Source organism: Anolis sagrei, chromosome 2, assembly GCF_037176765.1.
Source record: "Anolis sagrei isolate rAnoSag1 chromosome 2, rAnoSag1.mat, whole genome shotgun sequence".
NCBI classification, from domain to species: Eukaryota; Metazoa; Chordata; class Lepidosauria; order Squamata; family Dactyloidae; genus Anolis; species Anolis sagrei.
The window spans coordinates 163,237,152-163,263,155 of record NC_090022.1 but is presented as its reverse complement, the minus strand read 5'-3'; the positions used below and the strand labels follow the sequence as shown (position 1 = coordinate 163,263,155).

General features: G+C 42.3%; 1 protein-coding gene across 4 annotated transcripts; it reads right to left on the bottom strand.

The window, feature by feature from the left end:
• Nucleotides 1–343: 343 nt before the first annotated feature.
• On the bottom strand, nt 344–23,635 carry ACP5 (acid phosphatase 5, tartrate resistant). Of its 4 annotated transcripts, none has more exons than XM_067464021.1 (8): nt 23,528–23,635; nt 23,170–23,434; nt 22,478–22,605; nt 16,928–17,044; nt 7,251–7,508; nt 5,497–5,624; nt 3,064–3,409; nt 344–1,728 (listed from the first exon to the last, which is right to left on the bottom strand). In XM_067464021.1, the coding sequence occupies exons 5-8, from the start codon at nt 7,506–7,508 to the stop codon at nt 1,486–1,488; spliced, it is 975 nt and encodes a 324-aa protein (XP_067320122.1). In that variant the 5' UTR covers nt 16,928–17,044; nt 22,478–22,605; nt 23,170–23,434; nt 23,528–23,635; the 3' UTR covers nt 344–1,485. The 4 variants fall into 4 exon arrangements, with proteins under 4 accessions (XP_067320122.1, XP_067320121.1, XP_067320123.1 ...); XM_067464020.1 differs by having other exon boundaries at nt 23,174–23,434; XM_067464022.1 differs by having other exon boundaries at nt 23,306–23,434.
• Between the last annotated feature and the right edge of the window lie 2,369 nt (nt 23,636–26,004).

Below are 26,004 nucleotides of genomic sequence, written 5' to 3'. Positions count from 1 at the left end.
GCTGTTCGAACTCATGACCTTTTGGTCAGAGTGATCTTAATGAAGCTGACACTCAGCCAGCTGCGCCACAATCCCGGTGCTTTCTTGCAATCCATAAACATGAGGATTTCTAAGTTATAGGATCTTAGACAAGAGAGAGAAAAAACGATTTCTAAGCAACCTGGCTTAGAAATGGGAAAGGGATAGAAATAAAACATGTGATCTGAATAAAAATGGGTTTCAGCTTGTGTTGTCATTGAACAAATACGAGGACAGCATCCATTCGAACATGTAATTCTGAATAATTAAATTGTTCTTACCAAAATCTTACTGAAATTGTGGTTGGTGAAAAAAAGACCAGGAGTGCTTTCAAAGCAATTTATTTAAAAACTACTCACGAGAAAACATTAAAATATTCTGCTATTTTCTTAAACAAACCTAGTAGCCCATATACAGAATACAACTGGATTCTAGTCGCAAAGAATCATCAATCTTGAAGGAAACAAATCCCTTCTATTTCAGATAAAAATCTTGGTAAATGAGTAACTTTAAAGTGTGTAACAGAAGCTAAGAGTGAAAGGAGAATCAAATCCAACACAGCAGATCCAAAAGGAAAAACAATCCTGAAGAGCCCTCTTATCAGATAAGTAATCTATTCAGAAGATAGATCTGCAGTTCCTTTGGCACACACACATATAATACATTATTTAGACATGCAATGTTCTTCTAATAGCACTGAGATTGGGCCATCACCCCAGAGTTAGTATACTGTCATATAATGCAGTTTCAGAATGCAGATTAAAAGCATTGAACTGGATTACACGAGTCTACACTGACATATAATGCAGTTCATTGCAGTTAACCTGCATTCTGAAACTGCATTACATGGCAGTGTAGATCCAGCCTTCAAATTTGGCATTCTTGTTCCATTTTCCAACTATACCCAGAGACTGGAGGGTGTGCAAACAGAAAATAGTTAATTTTCATCTCCAATTCCAATCCAAAGTTCCACTGTCTTCACCAGGAAACAATGACCCTGATCATAATGTAGACAAAAGTTTATTCTCCTTTAATAAATCTAGGAGTTAATGACAGCATCAAGAGCTGATTATTATTCTGGGGATGCGCACTAAAAGGCCAAATCTCTACCATGTTGTAGCAACAAACTTTGCAGTAAGCTAAGGAGACCTCCCTTTCAGATTTTCCTTACTATTGTAAAAACAAAGAACGGTTGCTATTCAGCACTGTTCAGTTATTCTATTATTTCAAATTTTGTGCATATATGACAGCAGGAAGGGGATGAATCACAACTCCAAATCCTGCTTCCATTTCACCCTGCTGAGCCACAATGTGAGACTAGTGTACTCTCTCAGAGCTTTGTATGTTCCACACAAATACCAGTCGAGAAGGAAGGCATAGGATAAGTGTATGTGTATTCCAGAGATATCACTGGTGCTCCTTGCTACAAGCCAGGATGTCTAATCAGTGATGAAGGCTCTCTTGTCTTTAGAAGCGTCTCCGCCTGGGTAGCGTGGTCTTGTAGAGTGACTTGCCCCTGGCCTCGATAAAAGTGATACTCATCTCTTTCCCATCAATCTCAACATAGGTGAATCCACCCTGGGAAGCGGTACTGCCATAGAAGAAACGTAGGTAACCAGCAGGAACTTGATTGAGGTGCTGCCTGGATTCATCCATGAAGTTGCCTGCTCCACTCAGCACGTGGCCCAAACCAGTTTTGTCCTGAAGGTACTGTGTGGGAAGAAAGAAGGAATAGGCTTCCACTAGAATCACTGTCACACCACTTACGGGGCATCACTCCAATCTACCATAGTATTGCCTGAAATCAGTCTGGTAAGGGGAGAGGTGGATGAGCTCCCTCTATCAGCTCCAGCTCCTAATGTGGGGACATGAAAGAAGCCTCCCACAAGGATAAAAACATCAAAAATCATCCGGGCGTCCCCTGGGCAACGTCCTTGCAGACGGCCAATTCTCTCACAACAGGAGCGACTCCTGACACGACAAAAATAAATAAATAATAAAAAGTCTGGTAAGGGCACATTTTGGGGAGCCAAGGATCTAGTTCTTAGCTAAATCAGAAATGTGTAGAATGGTGTGGAAAACACAAGAGGCACAACAAGGGCTGTGGGGAGAATAACATTTTGTAAGAAAGTACAAACTCTACACTTGATACTACACTTGATGTTAGCCAAAAAGCTGAAAACTCTGTTTAAGAGCTCCCTGTTTAAGGAGCTCCATTGGCTGCTATTCATTTTCCAGACCCAATTCAAGGTGCAGGTTCTTACCTACAAAGCCCTGAACGGTTTGGGACCCGCCTACCTTCGTGACCGCATCTCTGTATACGAACCCACATGATCTCTTCGATCATCTGGAGAGGCCCTGCTCACGCTCCCACCTGCATCGCAAGCGTGATTGGTGGGGATGAGTGAGAGGGCCTTTTCGGTGGTGGCCCCTTGACTCTGGAACTCACTCCCTAACGACATCAGGCATGCCCCAACTTTGGCAGTCTTTAAGAGGAGCTTGAAGACGTGGTTGTTCCAGTGTGCCTTCCCACAATAATGATCCCATAGCACTTTGTCCTCCAAAGCACTTTATATTGTTTTAGGTCTGCTCGCATGTTCCCACAAACTGCCCCATCACTTTTTCGCCCATGTCCAGCATTACTTTTTAATCTTTTATTTTTTAAAAATAATTTATTATACATTTATCAAGCAACATGTATAAGCATACATTCTTCCCTCTTTTTACAACATCTTAGATAGAAGAATTTGTCAGATTACAATCTAACAGTAAAATCTTTTAATTTTAATGACATTTGGCCTACCCATATATTTTAAAGTGTGTTGTCCTATTGATAATGCTTGTGTTATTGTTTTATTGTCTTGTTGTTTTTAAATTGCTTGTATTGTTATTGTTATTGCTTGTATTGTTGTATTCTGGGTTCGGCCTCATGTAAGCTGCACCGAGTCCCTTGGGGAGATGGTAGCGGGGTACAAATAAAGTATTACTATTATTATTATTATTATTATTATTATTATTAGGGATTCTTTTTTCCCCTTGACTCACCTGGAGGTTGTGATCATGGCCACACAAGTAGGCGGTGGCCTTGTATTTCTGTAGCAGCGGCTGCAGTTGCTTGACCAGGCATGCAGTGGGGCCATGCTTTCCCACAGACCACACTGGGTAGTGCCCAGCCACGAGCAAGTAGTCATCCTGGGAGTTGGCCATCTGTTTGCGAAGCCAGGAGAGCTGGCTACGGGCCACACTGGGATCCTGTGCACGCAAGGGCTGCTCATCCTGGAAGTCATCCGAATTGCCACAGATAGTCACGGTGTCAATCATGAGGATGGCAACAGAAGCATTGCTGCCAGGGACCTTGAACCTCAGCTTGTAGTAGTACTTGGGGAAATGCCTGAAGGGGAAAAGGCAGGAAGGGGAACAATCAGAAGACTTTTCCACTTCACAACATTATGTGTGGGGTGTTCAGTTCCTTCCCTAAGGAAGACATCATGGAAGTGTGCAAAAGATTGGTGAGAACATAGATGGCAGACTTTTCAAGAGCTTCTCCCAAATTGCACAGTTCCTTCCCATTGGTCCTGGTTCACCCATTTTCATGTCTTTCTCTGCTGTCAGGCAAAGTTCTTTCTGTTTATTCTGGCCTTTTTAATGTTAATTGCAAGTAACAGAACTTTTTCTATTCAGGGTATGCTGTATTTATGCTTTTATAATTATTAGTTTATTTTAACGGTCTTTTAAAAACTTTTCTGGGATTACAGTAGATTTTTGCAATTTATTAGGGTTTTGGTTCAACTGCCCCTTGTGAATATCAAAATCCCATGAATCCTCAAATCCCAATGGTAAAATGGCATCACTTATATAGGAGTCCCCGGTGGCGCTGTGGGTAAAACCCCTGTGCTGGCAGGACTGAAGACCGAAAGGTCGCAGGTTCGAATCCGGGGAGTGGCGGATGAGCTCCCTCTGTCAGCTCCAGCTCCTCATGCGGGGACATGAGAGAAGCCTCCCACAAGGATGATAAAAACATCAAATCATCCAGGTGTCCCCTGGCCAACGTCCTTGCAGACGGCCAATTCTCTCACACCAGAAGCAACTTGCAGTTTCTCAAGTTGCTCCTGACACGACCAAAAAAAAAATCACTTATATAAAATGTCAAAATATTTTTGGATTTTTTAATTTGATTATTTAGAATATTCTCAAGCTACAGACCCATGGATACAGAGAGCAGGCTGTCATGTTTTTAGTGTGATTGTTTATTTGATAATTTATTAACTTTTGTTCAATGAATTGTTTAACAATATTGTGCTTTAAATTAAATTTTGATCCCCCATGGGAGAGAAATGAAAAGACTGAAAAAGCAATAAATAATAAATCCATGTTAACTCTGTGGGGCAAATTTTAAGTCAATGAATCTTGAGGTTCTTTCCATCTCATTCCCAATAAAACAAATGTTAAAAATGGGAAATATGAAAAGTACGGGGAGTCCTCCCCACATAATGTCTAATAATAGACCAAGCATGGGCAAACTTTGACCCTCCATGTGTTTTTGATCTCAACTCCCACAATTCCTAACTGCTAGTAAACTGGCTGGGATTTCTGAGAGTTGAAGCCTATAAAACCCTAAAGGGTTCTGGCCCTACTTACCTCTCCGAACGCATCTCCTCCTATGAACCGACTAGGACACTAAGATAATCTGGGGAGGCCCTGCTCTCTGTCCCGCCTGCATCACAGGCGCGCTTGGCGGGGACGAGAGACAGGGCCTTCTCAGTGGTGGCCCCTCGGCTGTGGAACGCCCTGCTTACAGATATCAGATCGGCCCCCTCCCTGCTGGCGTTTTGGAGGAAAGTGAAGACCTGGTTGTTCGAACAAGCATTTGATTAAACAGTATAATTGAACATAGGAATACGGAATAATGGATGATGAGACTGGATTCTGATTTTACTGTTGAGGCGCTAATGATTGTTATACTGATGTTTATTTGTTTATGTTACAATTGTTTTTAACTGTCTTGTGATGTTTTGTAATGATGTTGTTAACCGCTTTGAGTCGCCTGAGGGCTGAGAAAAGCAGTATATAAATAAATAAATAAACAAACAAACAAACAAACAAATAAGTCTTAAACGCCTGGAGGGCTGAAGTTTGCCCATGCCGGTAATAGACAATAATATTATCTGGGTGTGGGCAAGTTCGTTTTGCGTATTTTTGTTTGTTTGTTTTCTTCTTTAGCTCTGGAATCTTACTAAAATAAGGAATTGAAAATGATTGAATATGTTTAATAAGATTAAACACAGCATAGTGTTTAAGACTGCACAGTGCACAGTTAAAATTGTGTCTCGCTCACATACGTGGAAAGCCATGTATAAATATAAGGGCCCTGCAAGAGGTCCTCTTTCTCCCACAAACTCTTCTTTCCTCAAACATCTCCACATCATGCTACAGTTTTTCTTCAATAAATAATAACAAGCTAGTAAAGGTATGTCTTACCAACGCTTGGAGATCTTGGTGTAGGCAATCTGGGCAGAGACGTTCCCTGAATGGTCATGATTTCCAGCCAAAACATACCAGGGCACCTTACGCAGTGAGGGGGCCTGGAAAACGGTCTCAAAGGTCTCCTGCCAGGAAAAGTAAGATTAACTATTTATGTATACCAATGCCAAAGAATAAAAGGTTAACTTTAGCCCTGTTGTTGTTTATTTATTCAGTCACTTCCGACTCTTCGTGACCTCATGGTCTGTCCCACACCAGAGCTCCCTGTTGGCCGTCTCCACCCCCAGCTCCTTCAAGGTCAAGCCAGTCACTTCAAGGATACCATCCATCCATCTTGCCCTTGGTCGGCCCCTCTTCCTTTTCCCTTCCATTTTCCCCAGCATCATTGTCTTCTCTAAGGTTTACTGTCTTCTCATGATGTGACCAAAGTACTTCATCTCTGCCTCTAATATCCTTCCCTCCAGTGAGCAGTCAGGCTTTATTTCCTGAAGTATGGACTGGTTGGATCCTCTCGCTGTCCAAGGCACTCTCAGCACTTTCCTCCAACACCACAGTTCAAAAGCATCGATCTTCCTTTGCTTAGCCTTCCCTATGGTCCAGCTCTCACATCCGTAGACAGAGGCGGCCCTAAGTAATTTTCAACAGTAAGCAATCAGTATCTTGCCCCCCCCCCCCCGCCAAGCCAATAATTAATATATATTTTCTATTCGTCATAGGAGTTCTGTGTGCCATATTTGGTTCAATTCCATCATTGGAGTTCAGAATGCTCTTTGATTTTAGGTGAACTATACATCCCAGTAGCTACAACTCACATATGTCAAGGTCTGTTTCCTCCCAAGAGCGCCTCAGGAGCGCCCCTGGGCAAAATCAACTATACTGTAAATGCTTACTTTGCATAATGGGTTGAGCCGCCCCTGTCCGTAGGTGACTACAGGGGATACCATTGCTTTAACTATGCAGATCTTCGTTGCCAGTGTGATGTCTCTACTCTTCACTATTTTATCGAGATTGGTCATTGCTCTCCTCCCAAGAAGTAAACATCTTCTGATTTCCTGGCTGCAGTGTGCACCTGCAGTAATCTTTGCACCTAGAAATACGGCCTCCATGTTTTCTCCCTCTATTTCCCAGTTATCAATCATTCTTGTTGCCACAATCTTTTTTTATGTTTAGCTGCAACCCAGCTTTTGCACTTTCTTCTTTCACCTTGGCTCCTCGGTTCCTCCTCATTTTCAGCCATCAAAGATATCATCTGCAGATATCATCTGCATATCTAAGATTGTTAATGTTTCTTCCAGCAATTTTAATCCCAACCTTGCATTTGTCAAGCCCCGCACATCGCATGATGTGTTCTGCATACAACTTTAGCCCTACAGCAAACTAATTTGCAGAATCTACAAAAAGAATGGAAACGTTTATAGACCTTGTGGAAAACCAAAAGAAGATGACCACAACAGGATTTCATAACTAAAAAATAAGCTAACCATAAGATAACATGACAACATAGTAATTTGAATCCTGTCTTAGACCCTTTCCACACTGCCATAGAAAATCCAGATTATCTGCTTTGAACTGGATTATATGGCCGTGAAGAAGGGGCCATAGAGGGCTAGTTCTATATCGCAAAGAAATTTGCATTCAGTGGGACCACTGGCATTTGGTCTTATGATCCCTGCATTGGATACCAATTTTTCTGGGAAACGTTGGTATCCAATGCATTGATATGCACCACGGCTATGAGAGTTTCTCTATACCTGAAAACGTTTGTCATAGACATCATTAACACCACTGTAGTAGAAGTTGTCTCCCAGGGAGAGGATGAAATCAGCTCCTAGTGATGCTACTGTCCGCCCCATTTCCTTGGCTACGGCCACCTCACGGGCAGTGTAGAAAGGTGCATTGGGGACTCCACCCCAGTCTCCCACAGCAATGAAGCGCAAGGAGGAAGAGGCGGCATGAAGTTCTGGTGGGGCAGCCAGGAAAATCCCCAAGAGGAACAGGAAGCCCAGCATCTGAAAAGGGAAGAGGTGAAACCACTGTGAGGAGGACAGAGGAGAAACCTTTTGTTTATTTCATGCATTCTTAGAAAGGTAGCAAACTATGTCAATTTTGGGTTGTTGTAGGTTTTTTCGGGTTATATGGCCATGGTATAGAGGCATTCTCTCCTGACGTTTCGCCTGCATCTATGGCAAGCATCCTCAGAGGTAGTGAGGTCTGTTTGAACTAGGAAAATTACAACAGCACAACAACAGAGAGGAAACAAACAAGGACATCTAATCACCTCTCAAGAAAAGTTTGCTCTAGGCACTCTCAGGCCATTATATGCTAATCAAGGTGGTCAGTTGAAACATTCACACCTAACTCCAGCAGACAAGAGTCCTTTGTCTCACCCTGGTCATTCCACAGATATATAAACCCCTTTTTCCTAGTTCCAACAGACCTCACTACCTCTGAGGATGCTTGCCATAGATGCAGGCAAAACGTCAGGAGAGAATGCCTCTAGATCATGGCCATATAGCCCGAAAAAACCTACAACAACCTAGTGATTCTGGCCATGAAAGCCTTCAACAATACATATGTCAATCTTATTGTCAAAGGCTTTCATGGCTGGAATCACTGGGTTGTTGTAGGTTTTTCGGGCTATATGGCCACGTTCTAGAAGCATTCTCTCCTGACGTTTCACCTACATCTATGGCAAGCATCCTCAGAGGTAGTGAGGTATGTCAATCTTTGACCCTAGTGCTCATTTTCAGGATGGCCAATGAACTAAAGTGGAAATTGATTTTCATTTTTCTCCAGTGATAGATCTACATTGTTGAATTAATATAGTCTGACATTAATTGAACTGCCATGGCTCTTTGTTATGGAACCATGAGTGTCATAGCCTTCTCTGCCAAAAAGTGTGGATGCCTCACAAAACATCTCCCATAATTCCTAAGCATTGAATCATGGCAAACGAAGAGGTGTCAAACTGCACTTTAATACTGCTATCCTGCTGTGTGCCAATGTAAAGGTCTTTCAGGATGCAATCCTGTACACACCAGGAATCAATGAGTATCTATGATGACTACTCAGTGTATCAATGACTACTTCAACCAGAAAAGTCAGCCATAGCAGAGCACCTGATGAACCCACCTGGACACAGCATATTATTTGACAACACAGAAATGCTGGACCACTCCAACAACCACTATGTCACACTACACAGAGAAGCCTTTGAAATCCGCAAGCATGTGGACAATTTCAACAGAAAGGAGGAAAGCATGAAAATGAACAAAATCTGGCTACCAGTATTAAAAAAAACTCTAAAATTAGAACAGCACAACAACAGAGAGGAAACAAACAAGGACATCTAATTACCTCTCAACAAAAGATTGCTCCAGGCACTGCCAGGCAATCAAATGCTAATCAAGGTGATCGGTTGAAACATTCACACCTAGCTCCAGAAGACAAGAGTCCTTTGTCCCACCCTGGTCATTCCACAGATATATAAACTCTTTTTCCTAGTTCCAACAGACCTCACTACCTCTGAGGATGCTTGCCATAGATGCAGGCGAAACGTCAGGAGAAAATGCCTTTAGAACTTGGCCAAATAGCCCGAAAAAACCTACAACAACCCAGTAGCTATTTGTTTAGAATCACACCATAAATCTGCCTAACACTCACCGGGACTGTGGCAGACCTGGCTGAGTGTCAGCTGCATTAAGATCACTTCTGACCAAAAGATGATGAGTTCAAAGCCAGCCCAGGTCTGAGTGAGCTTCCAACCAATTGTGTAGCTTGTTGTCAACCTTTACAACCCGAAAGACAGTTGCATCTGTCAAGTAGGAAAATTAGGTACCACCTATGTGTGGGGAGGCTAATTTAAATAATTTATGAGGCCATAAAAAAGACTCCAACAAAGCACTCCACCAAAGCATGCAAGGAATGCAGAACTCCTTAATCAGTGTCTCAGATGGATGATGAAAGCGACAGCTCCCCTGGTGGCTAGAAAAAGTTAAAGAGCCTCTGACTGTCTGTCTATATCTGTTGTGCGTCTTTGGCATTGAATGTTTGCCATATATATGTACATTGTAATCCGCCCTGAGTCCCCTGCGGGTGAGAAGGGAAGAATATAAATACTGTATATAAATAATAGATAAATAAATCATATAAGACAGATTTTCCACATTCGTATATGCAAACATTGGGAATTCTAGTATTGTTTTTAAAATCACTTTGAAAATGTTTATATCAATATACATGATAGCCATGTATAAATATGTGAGAGGAAGCCACAGGGAGGAGGGAGCAAGCTTGTTTTCTGCTTCCCTGGAGACTAGGACGCGGAACAATGGCTTCAAACTACAAGAAAGGAGATTCCATCTGAACATGAGGAAGAACTTCTTGACTATGAGAGCCAGGCATGTAGCCGGGGGGGGGGGGGGTGTGCTTTGGGGGCTTAGCCCCCCCCCCCCCCATAATTCTCATGGTGGTCTGCAAAAAGGCCTTACTGGTACATTATTTAAACTGTTATGTTTATTCATATCACCATGCTCAATATATCTCATATGCATGGGGGTATTGGGGTAACGATACAAAAGGTTTGCTAGGGTAGACCCTCTTTCACTCAGCCCCCCTCCCCCAAATCAAACTCAGCCCCCCCCCCCCAATCAAAAACCTGGCTACGGGCCTGGTGAGAGCCATTCAGCAGTGGAACTCTCTGCCCCAGAGTGTGGTGGAGGCTCCTTCTTTGGAAGCTGGATGGCCATCTGTCGGGGGTGCTTTGGATGCAATTTTTCTACTTCTTGGCAGGGGGTTGGACTGGATGGCCCATGAGGTCTCTTCCAACTCCATGATTCTATGATTCTTTTCAAAGTTTAGTTCAAAAATACTGCCATTGCCTACTTCAAGGTTTCTTCTAAAACGGAAACCTATGCGTATCTCAAATGAATCAAGCATAATTTGTTGCTTTTCTCCTAAGAATCAAGATCTCTGTTTTTGGTGGAGTTATATGCACAGGATCACAGCCTCAGGCTTGCAGTGCAAAACTAATTTAGAAGGCAAAAAAATGACTCAATCAATCAGAAGACATAGAATTCGCATCTCCTGCACGGAGAGATTATAGGGAGTGAGACCATCAACAAACACATAATCTTTCCTATTTTGGATTACAGTAATTATGGGAGTACTGAACCCAGGTCTGGCAACTCAAGCGACAAAAAGAGAGGCTGCCCCCTTTCACAATATATTTGTTTCTGCCTTGAGTACATTCCTCAAAGAGAATATATTCAGAAGTGAAACAACAGAGAATTAGCGAGGAGGCCTTTACAAGCACAAGCAATCTAATTGAATATGTTGAAATACAGTTACAGGGCGGTTTAATCTCTCTGGCTTTACTTAGAGCTTGGGAGCAGCATAACAAAATGTATAAGTAAATCATTGTTGAAGGCGTAACACTACATTGTTGATGAGAAATGACTGTGCTGCAGCTATTGTTGTGGCATGCCTTCAAATTGACACTATCACAGGGGTTTCTTGGTAAGATTTGTTCAGAAGATGTTGGTCTCCTTTCGAGGGAGGAGAGTGACTTGGCCCAGGTCACCCAGTGAGTTTCCATGATCAAGCAGACATTTGAGCTCTGGCCTCAAACTACTAGCATGCAAACATGCACATTAGGTCCAATTATTATATTTACATGCACATAACAACATGAACACATGCACATTAGGTCCAATTATTATATTTACATGTACATAACAACATGAACATGCACATTAGGTCCAATTATTATATTTACATGCACATAACAACATGAACATGCACATTAGGTTGAATTATTATATTTACATGTATGTAACAACATGAACATGCACATTAGGTTGAATTATTATATTTACATGCACATAACAACATGAACATGCACATTAGGTCCAATTATTATACAGGGTTAGTCAAAATGCATAGGCCAATAAGCCATTCAATTGAATGGCTTATTGGCCTATGCATTTTGACTAACCCTGTATTTACATGCACATAACAACATGGACATGCACATTAGGTCGAATTATTATATTTACATGCACATAACAACATGAACACATGCACATTAGGTCCAATTTTTATATTTACATGCACATAACAACATGAACATGCACATTAGGTCCAATTATTATATTTACATGCACATAACAACATGAACACATGCACATTAGGTCCAATTATTATATTTACATGCACATAACAACATGAACACATGCACATTAGGTCCAATTATTATATTTACATGCACATAACAACATGAACACATGCACATTAGGTCCAATTATTATATTTACATGCACATAACAACATGAACACATGCACATTAGGTCCAATTATTATATTTACATGCACATAACAACATGAACACATGCACATTAGGTCCAATTATTATATTTACATGCACATAACAACATGAACATGCACATTAGGTCCAATTATTATATTTACATGCACATAACAACATGAACATGCACATTAGGTCCAATTATTATATTTACATGTACGTAACAATATGAACACATGCACATTAGGTCCAATTATTATATTTACATGCACATAACAACATGAACACATGCACATTAGGTCTAATTATTATATTTACATGCACATAACAACATGAACACATGCACATTAGGTGCAATTATTATATTTACATGCACGTAACAACATGAACATGCACATTAGGTGCAATTAATATATTTACATGCACATAACATGAACACATGCACATTAGATCCAATTATTATATTTACATGCACATAACAACATGAACACATGCACATTAGGTCCTATTATATTTACATGCACATAACAACATGAACATGCACATTAGATCCAATTATTATATTTACATGTACGTAACAATATGAACACATGCACATTAGGTCCAATTATTATATTTACATGTGCATAACAACATGAACACATGCATACGTGTCTGGGATTAATCTCTGAATATTTGCCTCTTCCCAAGGGTCTAGGATATTAGAGGTATTATTATTATTATTATTGTATTGTCGAAGGCTTTCATGGCTGGAATCACTCAGTTCTTGTGGGTTTTTTCGGGCTATATGGTCATGTTCTAGAAGCATTTCTCCTGACGTTTCGCCTGCATCTATGGCAAGCTTCCTCACCTCTGAGACCTCACCTCTGAGGAAGCTTGCTATAGATGCATGCAAAACGTCAGGAGAAATGCTTCTAGAACATGGCCATATAGCCCGAAAAAACCCACAAGAACTGAGATTATTATTATTAATTGTGTGATAATGCAAAGTCAGCCCAGGCTTTCTAAACATGCAGTCTTGCCAGCCATATATACATTGGTCGCTTTTATACATTGGTTTTTGTATTTTAGGTTATTTTATTTTTTGATTTTCTGTTGTGTTTTTTATGTTATATTGTGCATATTGTATTGATGGGCTTGGCCTCATGTAAGCCGCCCCGAGTACCCTTGGGGAGATGGTGGCAGAGTATAAATAAAGTTGCTATTATTATTATTATTATTATTATTGTTATTATAAACAATATTATTATTGTTGTTATTATTATTATTGTTATTATAACCTTTTGTTATATTGGCTTGTTTTTTTTAGTTCTGAGTGTGTGTTCTGGGTGTGTTTCGTTCTGAGAAAGTTCAGACGCTCATTCTGATAAGAGGGTACATGGGAGGAGTGTGTGTTGAAACTGATTGTAGCACCCCAGTATTCCCAGCAAAGAACAGCTAATATGTAACTGTTTTACTTAGGTATGAAAAAATGGTAGCGCAAACAGTTCAAAATGTAACTATAACAGCAAGTAACTACTTTTGGCTCCAGCAAAGGATCACCGCCTTGTCGTGGCGCTGGAGCTTGAGCACCTCAATGATGTCCCTGTAGTAACTTACGGATGTGAGAGCTGGACCTTAGGGAAGGCTGAGCGAAGGAAGATAGATGCTTTTGAGCTGTGGTGTTGGAGGAAAGGTCTGAGAGTGCCTTGGACTGCGAGAAGATCCAACCAGTCCATCCTCCAGGAAATAAAGCCTGACTGCTCATTGGAGGGAAGGATAGTAGAGGCAAAGTTGAAGTACTTTGGCCACATCATGAGGAGACAGCAAAGCCTAGAGAAGACAATCATGCTGGGGAAAGTAGAAGGTAAAAGGAAGAGGGGCCGACCAAGGGCAAAATGGATGGGATCCTTGAAGTGACTGGACTGACCTTGAAGGAGCTGAGGGTGGTGACAGCCGACAGGGAGCTCTGGCGTGGGCTGGTCCATGAGGTCACGAAGAGTCGGAGACGACTGAACGAATGAACAACAACAATACAAACTACTTTTGGACAGAGAGTTATTGCAACTCTTTTCAAAGGGGAACTTTCTGTACAGTGTTTCCATGTATGACAAATCCTGCCCACTTTAGATACACACAACTATCATACATATATACACAAAACTCCCTATGCTTCCACTGGTTTGACTGGAAACGTTCATGGACATAGGTAGCGGTCGGATCAAAAGGCAAGATCTTGAGCTAAATCCCAAGCCTTATTGAAAAATCATGTGAGGAACCATGGACCTGACCCTGCTCCAGGCCTGTAATAATAAAACATCAACTTCAAAAGATCAGCAGTAACAAGTATATTGCTGTTGCTTAGATTCTGCAGAACCCGATATTTGTCTCATCTCAGGATTGAGACATCTGCCTAAATCCTGGAGCGACGCATTCTTGCTTTTATGGTTTTTCTTGGTCATACAAGATTACTGCTTTTCTAAGCTCCTGGTTCATCATGTTTAATCACAACCAGAGTAAAAATATGCATTAATAAGAAAAATGGTTGAAGCAGAAGTCCCAGACATGACTATGCACATAATCTAGTTAGTTGATCAGCAATTTCCACTTTTTGATTACTCTGTTGCTTGTGAGTCAATTATACTTAAACAGCATAAATAGCCTGAAGGCACCAGGTTCCTGCTGATCTTGGACTAAATAGATCAGCGCTGGTGAATGTTGAATAGGTAATTACCAATGAATAAAGGTGCTGGAGACTCTATTTCAGGGAAGCAACTGACGAAACCATAACTCTAAAAACTCTAAAATTAGAACAGCACAACAACAGAGAGGAAACAAACAAGGACATCTAATCACCCCTCAACAAAAGATTGCTCCACGCACTCTCAGGCCATTATATGCTAATCAAGGTAGTCAGTTGAAACATTCACACCTAGCTCCAGCAGACAAGAGTCCTTTGTCCACCCTGGCCATTCCACAGATATATAAACCCTTTTTGCCTAGTTCCAACAGACCTCACTACCTGTGAGGATGCTTGCCATAGATGCAGGCGAAACGTCAGGAAAAATGCCTCTAGAACATGGCCGTATAGCCAGAAAAAGCCTACAACAACCCAGTGACAAAACCATCTTGAAGTGTTCCTTCTTAAGAAAACCCTATGAAATGCATGGGGTTGCCATAAGTAAACAAGCAACTTGAAGGCACATACAATCAAAGAATAATAGAGTTGGAAGAGACCTCTTAGGCCATCTAGTCCAACCCCTTGCCATGCAGGAAAAGTACAATCAAAATACCCCTGACATATACAGTAAACATATATACACAATCAGGTTGTAATAATCCAAACCACTTTGAAGAGCATCCTTCAAACATTCAACATTATTGGCTTTTCATTTGCTATTTGCTCTTAGAATCCTATAGTGTAGGGGTACGTTTGGTTTACCATAGTTGGCCCTTCTACCTGGTCTCTTTTATCTAGACATTCATGTGTTTTTTTAAAAAAATGATTTGTTTTTTGGTTTTTTTTTTGTTTTGTTTTTTTAACAAATGCTAGGCCTCCATCCCCCACCATACTGGAAATCTGCTTGCAATGATGCGGTATACAAATAAAGTAAGTAAATAAATAAATAAGAACCTGGACAAGCTATTTCTGGACTACATCTTCCAGGATTTCTTTAACTTTTGTTTTGCACTTTTTAAACTTGACCAGGTGTATGATTTTTAGTGACCTTGAGTCCTCACAAGGAGAAAAGCGGGGTAATAATAAATAAATAAATGCCACCTTAGTTGGATCTTACTTGGCCCTTCCACATAGCCATATAACCCAGAATATCAAGGCAGAAAATCCCACAATATCTGCTTTGATCTTGGTTACCTGAGTCCATAGAGTTCAGTTCAAAGCAGATATTGTGGGATTTTATTCAGCTGTGTGGAAGGGGTCTAAGAATTGTCATCCAAAAGATGAATTCTGGATGAATTCTGCATTACCTGTTGGATTTCTGTCCAGAAAAAAGGAGGGGAAAAATATGAGCAGGTGAGTGAGTGAGCCCAGGAAAGGAAGAGAGGAGGGTTGAGGAAGGGAGGGAGGGAGGGAGGGAAGGAAGGAAGGAAGGAAGGAAGGAGAGAGGGGAGGGAAGGAAGGAAGGAAGGAAGGAAGGAAGGAGAGAGGGGAGGGAAGGAAGGAAGGAAGGAAGGAAAGAAGGAAGGAGGGAGGGAGGGGAGGGAAGGAAGGAAGGAGAGAGGGGAGGGAAGGAAGGAAGGAAGGAAGGAAAGAAAGAGGGAAGGAGGGAGGGGAGGGAGGGAGGGAGGGAGGGAGGGAAGGAAGGAAAGAAGGAAGGAAGGAAGGAAGGAAGGAAGGAAGGAGAGAAGGAGAGAAGGAAGGAAGGAAAGAGGGAGGGAGGGAAGGAAGGAAGGAGAGAAGGAAGGAGAGAGGGGAGGGAGGGAAGGAAGGAAGGAAGGAAAGAAAGAGGGAAGGAGGGAGGGAGGGAAGGAAAGAAGGAAGGAAGGAAGGAAGGAAGGAGAGAAGGAAGGAAGGAAAGAGGGAGGGAAGGAAGGAGGGAGGGAGAGAAGGAAGGAAGGAAGGAAGGAGAAATGGAGGGAGGGAGGGAGGAAAGGAAAGAAGGAAGGAAGGAAGGAGAGAAGGAAGGAAAGAAAGAGGGAAGGAAGGAAGGAAGGAAGGAGGGAGGGAGGGAGGGAGAGAAGGAAGGAAGGAAAGAAAGAGGGAGGGAAGGAAGGAGGGAGGGAGGGAGAGAAGGAAAGAAGGAAAGAAAGAGGGAGGGAAGGAAGGAGGGAGGGAGGAGAGAAGGAAGGAAAGAAAGAAGGAGGGAGGGAGGGGAAGGAAGGGAGGGAAGGAGGGAGGGAAGGAAGGAAGGAAGGAAGGAAGGAAGGAAGGAGGGAGGGAGGGGGAGAAGGAAGGAAGGAAAGAAAGAGGGAGGGAAGGAGGGAGAGAAGGAAGGAAGGAAAGAAAGAGGGAAGGAAGGAAAGAAGGAAAGAAGGAGGGAAGGAAAGAGGGAAGAAGGGATGGAAGGAAAGAAGGAGGGAGGGAGAGGAGGAAGGAAGGAAGGAAGGAAGGAAAAAGGGAAGGAAGGAAGAACCCCATGACGAGGAAGAGGAGAAGTGACTGCCTGGGTGCAAAGAGGGACTTACCGTTGGTTGAGAGTCCCCTTCGATTGTTGCCTGGAGCCAGTCCGCCGTGCCTAAATTCAGGTGTCCCAGAAGGTTAGCTGAGGGATCCTCTGCCAGAGCCGGGCAAGTGATGCCCTTCTGCAGGAAAGGAGAACATTTTATCAGGCATCAAAAAGGGGAAACGCAAGAGCTCTTTGGGGAGGGGAGGGGGTGCCCGGTGTGTATCCCCGAGCAGAAAAGTTGAGTGTAACGGAGGAGGAAGCAATGCCCCGATGATGACCCATAGTTACTTCTCTCCCCCCACTCCTCCTCCTCCTCCTCCCCCCGCCCTCCATGTGACATTTCCTCCTGCTCAGAGACTGCGGTTCAAGTCACTCTTTAACCTGCCTCCACCCCAGGGCTGATAAGAGGCCCAAACGCACCAGCTCCCCTTTAACCCTTTCTCCTCCTGGGCAGCCAAAGGGACTTGCTCCACTGGGATCAGAAGGACAGGATCTGGACCAGATCAGACTCTCAGTGGCTATTGAGAGATTTCTCTGTCCCCTCCCACACTTTATGCTGAGCTAGGCCCCCAAAGCCACCAAAAAGGATCCCCCAGCCCTAATCCTTACTGCTTCCTGTGATGCACTTAGATGTAAACAATCTTGCACTTATGCAAATCATCTTGATTCAATCTCCCTCTCAATTAACACTATGTTAATTGAGGGGGAAATTCTGTCCTTCGTTTGAAAGTGTTATTTCCTGTTTAATGGTGCAGCCCTTATTTTGAAAGTTGAACTTCTTCCACTCCAGAAACTTTGTTTTTGTGGCTGCCACAAACTTAAGTTGAATTTGTGTTGTCAAAAGCTTTCATGGCTGGAATCACTGGGTTGCCGTGAGTTTTCCAGATTGTATGGCCATGTTCCAGAAGCATTGTCTCCTGACCTTTTGCCCACATCTATTTCAGGCATCTTCAGAGGTTGTGCGATTTGTTGGAAACTAGGAAAGTGAGGTTTATAGCAATATGTGCTGCAAAAACAAGGTTTTGCCAGTTTAATCACCTTTTTCTGTGTTTTTACAATAGAATCAACTTGTATAACCCAGGAACAATAGGTAAAAGGTAAAGGTTGTCCCCTGACATTAAGTCCAGTTGTGTCCGACTCTGGGGGTTGGTGCTCATCTCCATTTCTAAGCCAAAGAGCTGGTGTTGTTTGTAGACACCTCCGCGGTCATGTGGCCGGCATGACTGCATAGAGCGCTGTTACCTTCCCGCCAGAGCAGTACCTATTGATCTACTTACATTTGCATGTTTTTGAACTGCTAGGTTGGCAGAAGCTAGGGCTGACAGCAGAAGCTCACATCGCTCCCTGGATTCGAATCTGTGACCTTTCGGTCAACAAGCTCAGCAGCTCAGTGCTTTAACCCATTGTGCCACCAGGAACAATAATTAGATTTAAAAATGAAAGATTTACTGATAAGATACCAGCATTTGCAAGGCTTGTTAAACAGGCTGATTTTCCTTTTTATGAAGTACAGTCTGGTGATCTGGAAAATAAGGTAAAAAAGTGTTGTTTACTAAAATAAGTAATTTCTTTATGGTTGTGGGTAAACAGTATTTCTTGTTGTTATTTTTTGTCAGTGTTGATGTGGAGATTTTCTGGTTTGCCTACTCTGGGATATGTAACATATAATTGTCCTTCTTTAGAGATCCCTTTCAGATCTATAATATTATATGTGTGTGTCAGGCCCATAGCCAGGATTTTGATTCAGGGGGAGCTGAGTATGATTTGGGGGGGGGGGGCTGAGTCTGAGTGAAAGAGGGTCTACCCTAGCAAACCTTTTGTATCATTATCCCAATATCCCCATGCATAATATGGGATATATTGAGTGTGGTGATCAGATCATGATATGAATAAACAACAGTTTAAATAATGTACCAGTAAGGTCTTCTTGTGGACCACCATGATAATTTGGGGGGGGGGGGGTGAAGCCCCTCAAGTCCCCCCCCCTCCCCCCCGGCTACATGCCTGGTGTGTGTGTGAATCGTATCTATCTATCTATATCTATGGCTGGATGGCTCTTTGTCAGGAGGGCTTTGATTACGTTTTCTTGGCCTGGTGAAGGTAGTTGGACTCAATGGCCTTAAGCAGGCATGTAGTCGGGGGTGGGGGGGCTTGGGGGGCTTGGACTGGATGGCCTTAAATATTTTCTGTTGGTCATCAAGGTTCTGTGTGGGAAGTTGAGCTCAATTATATCGCTGGTGGGGTTCAGAATGCTCTTTGAGTGTAGGTGAACTATAAATCCTGGTAACTACAACTCCCAAATACCAAGGTCTATTACCCCCAAACTGCTTCTGTGTTCATATTTGGGCATATGGAATATTTGTGCCAAGTTTGGTCCAGATCCCTCCTTGTTTGGTCCAGATCCATCACAGTGCTCTCTGTATGTAGGTGAACTACAACTCCCAAACTCAAGGTCAATGCCCACCAAACCCTTCTAGTGTTTTCTGTTGGTCATGGGACACGTTTGGTTCAATTCCATCATTGGTTGAGTTCAGAATGCTATTTGATTATAGGTGAACTATAAACCCCAACAACTACAACTCCCAAATGACAAAATCAATTCTTTGTGAGTGAAGGACATACATTGGATTGTTAGGTATCTTGTGTCCAAATTCGGTGTCAATTTGTCCAGTGGTTTTTTAGTTATGTTAATCCCACAAATGAACATTACATTTTTATTTATATAGATGGCAGTGTTTTAGGAAACCTGACCTTCCTGGTGTGTTGGACTTCAGCTCCCAGAATCTCTGGTCATTGACTAAAGCAGTTAAGGCTTCTGGGAATTGAAGTACAAAAGTCATAGAACTGGAGTTTGGGCATCACTGGTCTATGCCTATTTACAAGGGGAGGAAGGAGGGCCTGCTCTCCAAAATATGGCTAGAGATGGTGTGGGACAAACCACAGAGTCTGGGCCTCTTATCCTGCCCCAGAACCCACAGTAGATACAACATTCCCATAACACTATGTAACAATATTTTTGTTTCTGGAGTTATAAATGTCATTGCCTAATTGGTTCTTTCATAAAAACATGGAAAAGTTTATTAAACTGCAAAAACTTTGTTTTTGTGGGACATCCTGCAGCACATTTTGCTATAGATTTTCAACGAATATCTCCTAGAATTTTAACCAATTCAACATAGTTTGGCAGCCACAAAAACACAGTTTCTGGAGTATAACAACTACTTTCAAAGTAAGTACTGCACAATCTCTCTATATAAAAATGCTCTGTGCATAATGAGTACCTTAAAAACAAAAGAGCCAATGAACGAAATCACACCAAATTTGGCAACAAAACATCTCACAACACAAGGAGTGACCATCACTCAAAAAATTATGATTTTGTCATTTGGGAGTTGTAGTTGCTGGGACATATAGTTCACCTATAATCAAAGATCATTCTGAACTCCACCAACAATGGAATTGAACCAAACTTGGCACACAGGACTCCCCTGATCAACAGAAAATACTGGAAGGGTTTGGTGGGCATTGACTTTGAGTTTTGGAGTTGTAGTTCACCTACATCTAGAGAGCACTGTGGACTCAAACAAAGATGGATCTGGACCAAACTTGGCACGAATACTCAATATGCCCAAATATGCACACAGATGGAGTTTGGGGGAAATATACCTTGACTTTTGAGAGTTTGACTTTTGGGATTCATAGTTCACCTACAATCAAAGAGCATTCTGAACCCCACCAACAATAGAATTGGGCCAAACTTCTTACACAGAATCCCCATGCAGAAAACTGTATTTTCAGATGGTCTTTGGTGATCCCTCTGACACCCTCCTCACGACCCGCTCCACAGGGGTCCCAACTCCCAGGTTGAGAAATGCTGCCTTAGGGCCATTCAGTCCAACTCTTTTCACCAGCGCAAGAAAACATAATCAAAGCCCTCCTGACAAAGGGCCATCCAGCCATTCACACACACACATATATGTATATGACAGATGCAGTATCAAATATTTGAAAGGGACCCCTATAGAAGGGCAATGATATGTTGCATGTTCCAGAGGAGGCAAACCAGACAATCTCCACATCAGCACTGACAAAGAAACAACAAGAAATACTGTTTACCCACAAGCATCAAGACATTACATATATTAGAAACCAACACTTTCTCAGTACTTTATTTTCCAGATCACCAGACTGGGCCACAGCAACGCGTGGCAGGGGACCGCTAGTTAAATAGAAAATAACAATTTCAGCAGAGGAACAGAAATATTTTCAACTTTTTTACATAGTGTAATTAATGTGTTTATCAATATGAATGACATCTTGCAAGAAACTAACACTCACAAACTGTTTGAATGAGAAAATGGACACACAGCCACAATGTCATAAAAATGAGCAATCCGTTAAGAAAAGCATTTGTATTTATTTCTGAGTATGCGGAGGGTTGGGATAACAGGACCTGTTGATCTCTCACGCTCCCATCTACCAGATCTTGTGAAAATGGGAACTATTCTGCATTTCCTCCATGGAAAAAAAAATACAAAGGAAACATTTACATAGTCAGAATTGCTCAGCAGCATGCCAGTGAGTGATGTGGGAATTTAGAAATATGGAGAGGGCTGCAAGAGAAGGCACAAAGACAGAGGCCCCTTCTACACTGCCGTATAAAATCATGATCATAGAATCAAAGAGTTGGAAGAGACCTCATGGGCCATCCAGTCCAACCCCCTGCCAAGAAGCAGGAACATTGCATTCAAATCACCCCTGACAGATGGCCATCCAGCCTCTGTTTAAAAGCTTCCAAAGAAGGAGCCTCCACCACACTCCGGGGCAGAGAGTTCCACTGCTGAACGGCTCTCACAGTCAGGAAGTTCTTCCTCATGTTCAGGTGGAATCTCCTTTCTTGTAGTTTGAAGCCTAAACATGCCCAGCTCTTTAAGCCGCTCCTCATAGGACTGAGTTTGATTCGGGGGGGGGGGGGGCTGAGTGAAAGAGGGTCTACCCTAGCAAACCTTTTGTATCGTTATCCCAATACCCCCATGCATATGAGATATATTGAACATGGTGATCAGATCATGAAATGAATAAACATAACAGTTTAAATAATGTACCAGTAAGGCCTTTTTGCAGACAACCATGAGAATTTCAGAGGGGGCTAAAGCCCCCAAAGCCCCCCCCCCCCCCCCCAGCTACATGTTCCACTGCTGAACAGCTCTCAGAGTCAGGAAGTTCTTCCTCATGTTCAGATGGAATCTCCTTTCTTGTAGTTTGAAGCCATTGTTCCATTGCGTCCTAGTCTCCAGGGCAGCAGAAAACAAGCTTGCTCCCTCCTCCCTATGACTTCCTCCCACATATGTATACATGGCTATCATATCTCCTCTCAGCCTTCTCTTCTTCAGGCTAAACATGCCCAGCTCCTTAAGCCGCTCCTCAGAGGGCTTGTCTCCAGACCCTTGATCATTTTAGTTGCCCTCCTCTGGACACATTCCAGCTTCTCAATATCTCTCTTCAATTGTGGTGCCGAGGGATATTGAGAAGCTTCTAGGCATAGTTAAAAGGGGTGAAGAATACTCACCCTTGGAAATCTCAGCTGTCATGTCTCAGATTTATCTTCAGGGTCACTTCATTTCCATCATCATCATCATCATCATTTAATAACTTATTAATTGCCCTCCATCCGAGAATGCTCCAAGCGATTTACAGCTAAATTACAAAAGATAAAATACATACATACAAAAATTAAAAATCAACAGAGATCGAATGCTCTAGTAAAAAGCCAGGTCTTAAGTGCGAGAGTAAAAGGCCCTAAGTCACGCATGGCTCTCATGTAGGGCGGCAAGGAATTCCACAAGGCAGGGGCAGAAATAGAAAAAGCCCTGCGTCTGGTCCTTTCCAAGTGCACTTCTCTAGGACCCGGTATATGGAGTAAGTCACGTTGGGCTGGTCGTTGCGACCTCCGATGATGGGAGAAGGAGAGGGGGTCCCTAAGGTACGATGGACCCTGGCCGTAAAGAGTTTTAAAGGTCAGAACTAGCATCTTATACAGGCCACGGTACTCAGTTGTAAGCCAATGTAAATGTTGCAGCACTGGTGTTGCCAAGCTTACCAGCAACCCCATGGACAATTCCTAGTGAATTCCTAGGAAATATACAGTTCTTCTATCTTATATATATATTTGGAAGAAGGTAGGTTTAGAAAAGCCTATATTTATTTAGTAGTAGTAGTAGTAGTAGTAGTAGTAGAAGCAGTAATAGTAGTAGTGTGTACTTGCAAGCCACATGTTGCATTGTGTTGACCCTGCAGGCTTCATAGGCAAGGAGTGCTCAGACGTGGTTTCGCCAGTTCCTTCCTCTGGAATATAGCCAACAGTACCTGGTGTTCAGTCTCTCATCCACATACTAACCAGCCCTGATTCTGCTTAGCATCCAAGATCAGAAAAATGTTGTGCCTTCAACTTGAATATCCTTTGTTGCCAAGCTCCTCTTTCTGGTCAATAACATAAATGTCTGGGTTTTTTTTTAAACCTTGGATCCTGCATAGGGGGGAAAGTGAGATGTAAATCAAATAAATAAATCTAATAAATGATAAGAATATAAATATTTTTATGAAGTTTTGCTACACATACCCTTTTGTTGGCCTCAAGTTTTCAGTTTCTTCTTTTCAGTCTCTACGTCTCAGTGTATAATATTCTACATAGTACTACGTTCTACTGTAACTTTAAGAGAAAGATGCTCTCGTTGGTTCAGGAAGTAGACTAGAAGAAAAACACCACCTTATATGGGAAGCCCACTAACCACAACAAACTCTCCGCAACTTGAAGGCAGTTGTCTGCCACATAACACTATGTCACAAAATTTGGAAAAAAGTTCTGTTCCTGGTTTCAGTCTTATTTCCTGTTTAATTGTGTGGTACTTACCTTGAAAGTAGTTGTTATATTACAGAAACTGAGTTTTTGTGATTGCCACAAACTATGTTGAATTGGTTGACACTATGAGATATTTATTATTATTATTTATTATTATTTACCACATTTATATACCACCCCTCTCAGCCCAGAGGCGACTCAGAGCAGTTCACAATTGGCAACAATTTGATGCCTCAACAATTATAACAAATTAAACAATCATAAAATACTTTTGAAAACATTAGCATACAATAAAAGTATATTTAAAAAACCGTACAAAGCCTTAAAAATATTATCGTGAGCGTCTCCATGTCAAGTCATTATTCAATTGCATTGTCAAGTGGTTCCATGATTTTTTTATAACTATGCCATATTTGGGAAAGCCTGCTCAAAAAGTCAGGTTTTCATCTTTCTTCGAAAAGGCAGGCAGGAAGGAGCTGATCTTATATCTCTAGGCAGGGCGTTCCACAGTTGAGGGGCCACCACTGAGAAGGCCCTGCCAAACGCATCTGTGAGGAAGGCAGGATCAAGAGCAGGGCCTCCCCAGAAGATCTTAACATTCTAGATGGTTCATAAGGAGAGATATGTTTAGATAGGTAAGCTGGACCGAAACCATTTAGGGCTTTATAGGCTAAAGCCAGCACTTTGAATTGTGCCCAGAAGCAAACTGGCAACCAGTGGTGCTGGTGCAGCAGAGGAGTTGTGTGCTCCCTGAGTGCCGCTCCTCTTAGCAAACTGGCTGCCACGCACTGGCCCATTTGCAGCCTCCGAACAGTCTTCAAAGGCAACCCCATGTAGAGCGTGTTGCAGTAGTCTTTATAGGATGCAACCAGAGCGTGGACTACCATGACCAAGTCAAATTTCCCAAGGTACGGGCACAGCTGGTGCACAGGTTTTAACTGTGCAAATGCTCCCCTGGTCACCGCTGAGACCTGGGGTTCCAGGCTCAGCTATGAGTCCAGGATCACACCCAAGCTGCGAACCTGCGTCTTCAGGGAGAGTGTAACCTCATCTAGCACAGTCTGTAACTCTATGCCAATGTTTCTCAACTTGGGGGGTCGGGACCCCTAGAGGGGTCACAAGGGGGTGTCAGAGGGGTCACCAAAGACTACAAGAAAACACAGTATTTTCTGTTGGTCATGGAGGTTCTGTGTGGGAAGTTTGGCCCAATTCAATAGTTGGCAGGGTTCAGAATGCTCTTTGATTGTAGGTGAACTATAAATCCCAGCAACTACAACTCCCAAATGTCAAGGTCTATTTTCCCCAAACCCCACTAGTGTTCACATTTGGGCATATTTAGTATTCGTGTAGAGTTTGGTCCAGAGCCATCATTGTTTGAGTCCACTGTGCTCTCTGGATGTAGGTGAACTGCAACTCCCAAAACTCAAGGTCAATGCACACCAAACCCTTCCAGTATGGTCATGAGCGTTCTGTGTACCATGTTTGATTCAATTCCATCATTAGTGGAGTTCAGAATGCTCTTTTATTGTAGGTTAACTATAAATCCCAGCAACTACAACTCCCACAGGACAAAATCAATACCCTCCCCCAATCCCACCGGTATTTAAATTTGGGTGTATTGGGTCTTTGTGCCAAATTTGGTCCAGTGTATGAAAATACATCCTGCATATCAGATATTTACATTACTATTCATAACAGTAGCAAAATGACAGTTATGAAGTAGCAATGAAACTAATTTTATGGTTGGGGGTCACCATAACATGAGGAAGCGTATTAAGGGGTCGTGGCATTAGGAAGGTTGAGAACCACTGCTGTATGTGCTGTTAGGCTTTACCACTGATTTATAGTACCTCTGTCTTGTCTGGATTCAATTTCAATTTGTTTAGATTAATCTAAAATCTAAAGCAAAATCTGCTGCAGGATGTCCCGCAAAAACAAAGTTATTGCAGTTTACTAAACCTTGTTTTCATGATAGAACCAACAAGGAAATTACAGCCAGGGAAAGAGACATTGGGGCAAAGCAAGCTCCTTAGCCAGGCATTTGTCCATCTCTTCCAATCTTGTCAACACTGTCTGATAGTAATATCTCTCTGCAATTTCATGCAACATTACCATATTCCATTAGAGATAGTAAAGGTTGAATGTGAGATCTTGTGCATGCAAAGCAAATGTGCTACTCATCCTGAAAGGCTAATATGTCAAAAGGAGCTGCTGACTCAGGCTTGTTCCATTATTTT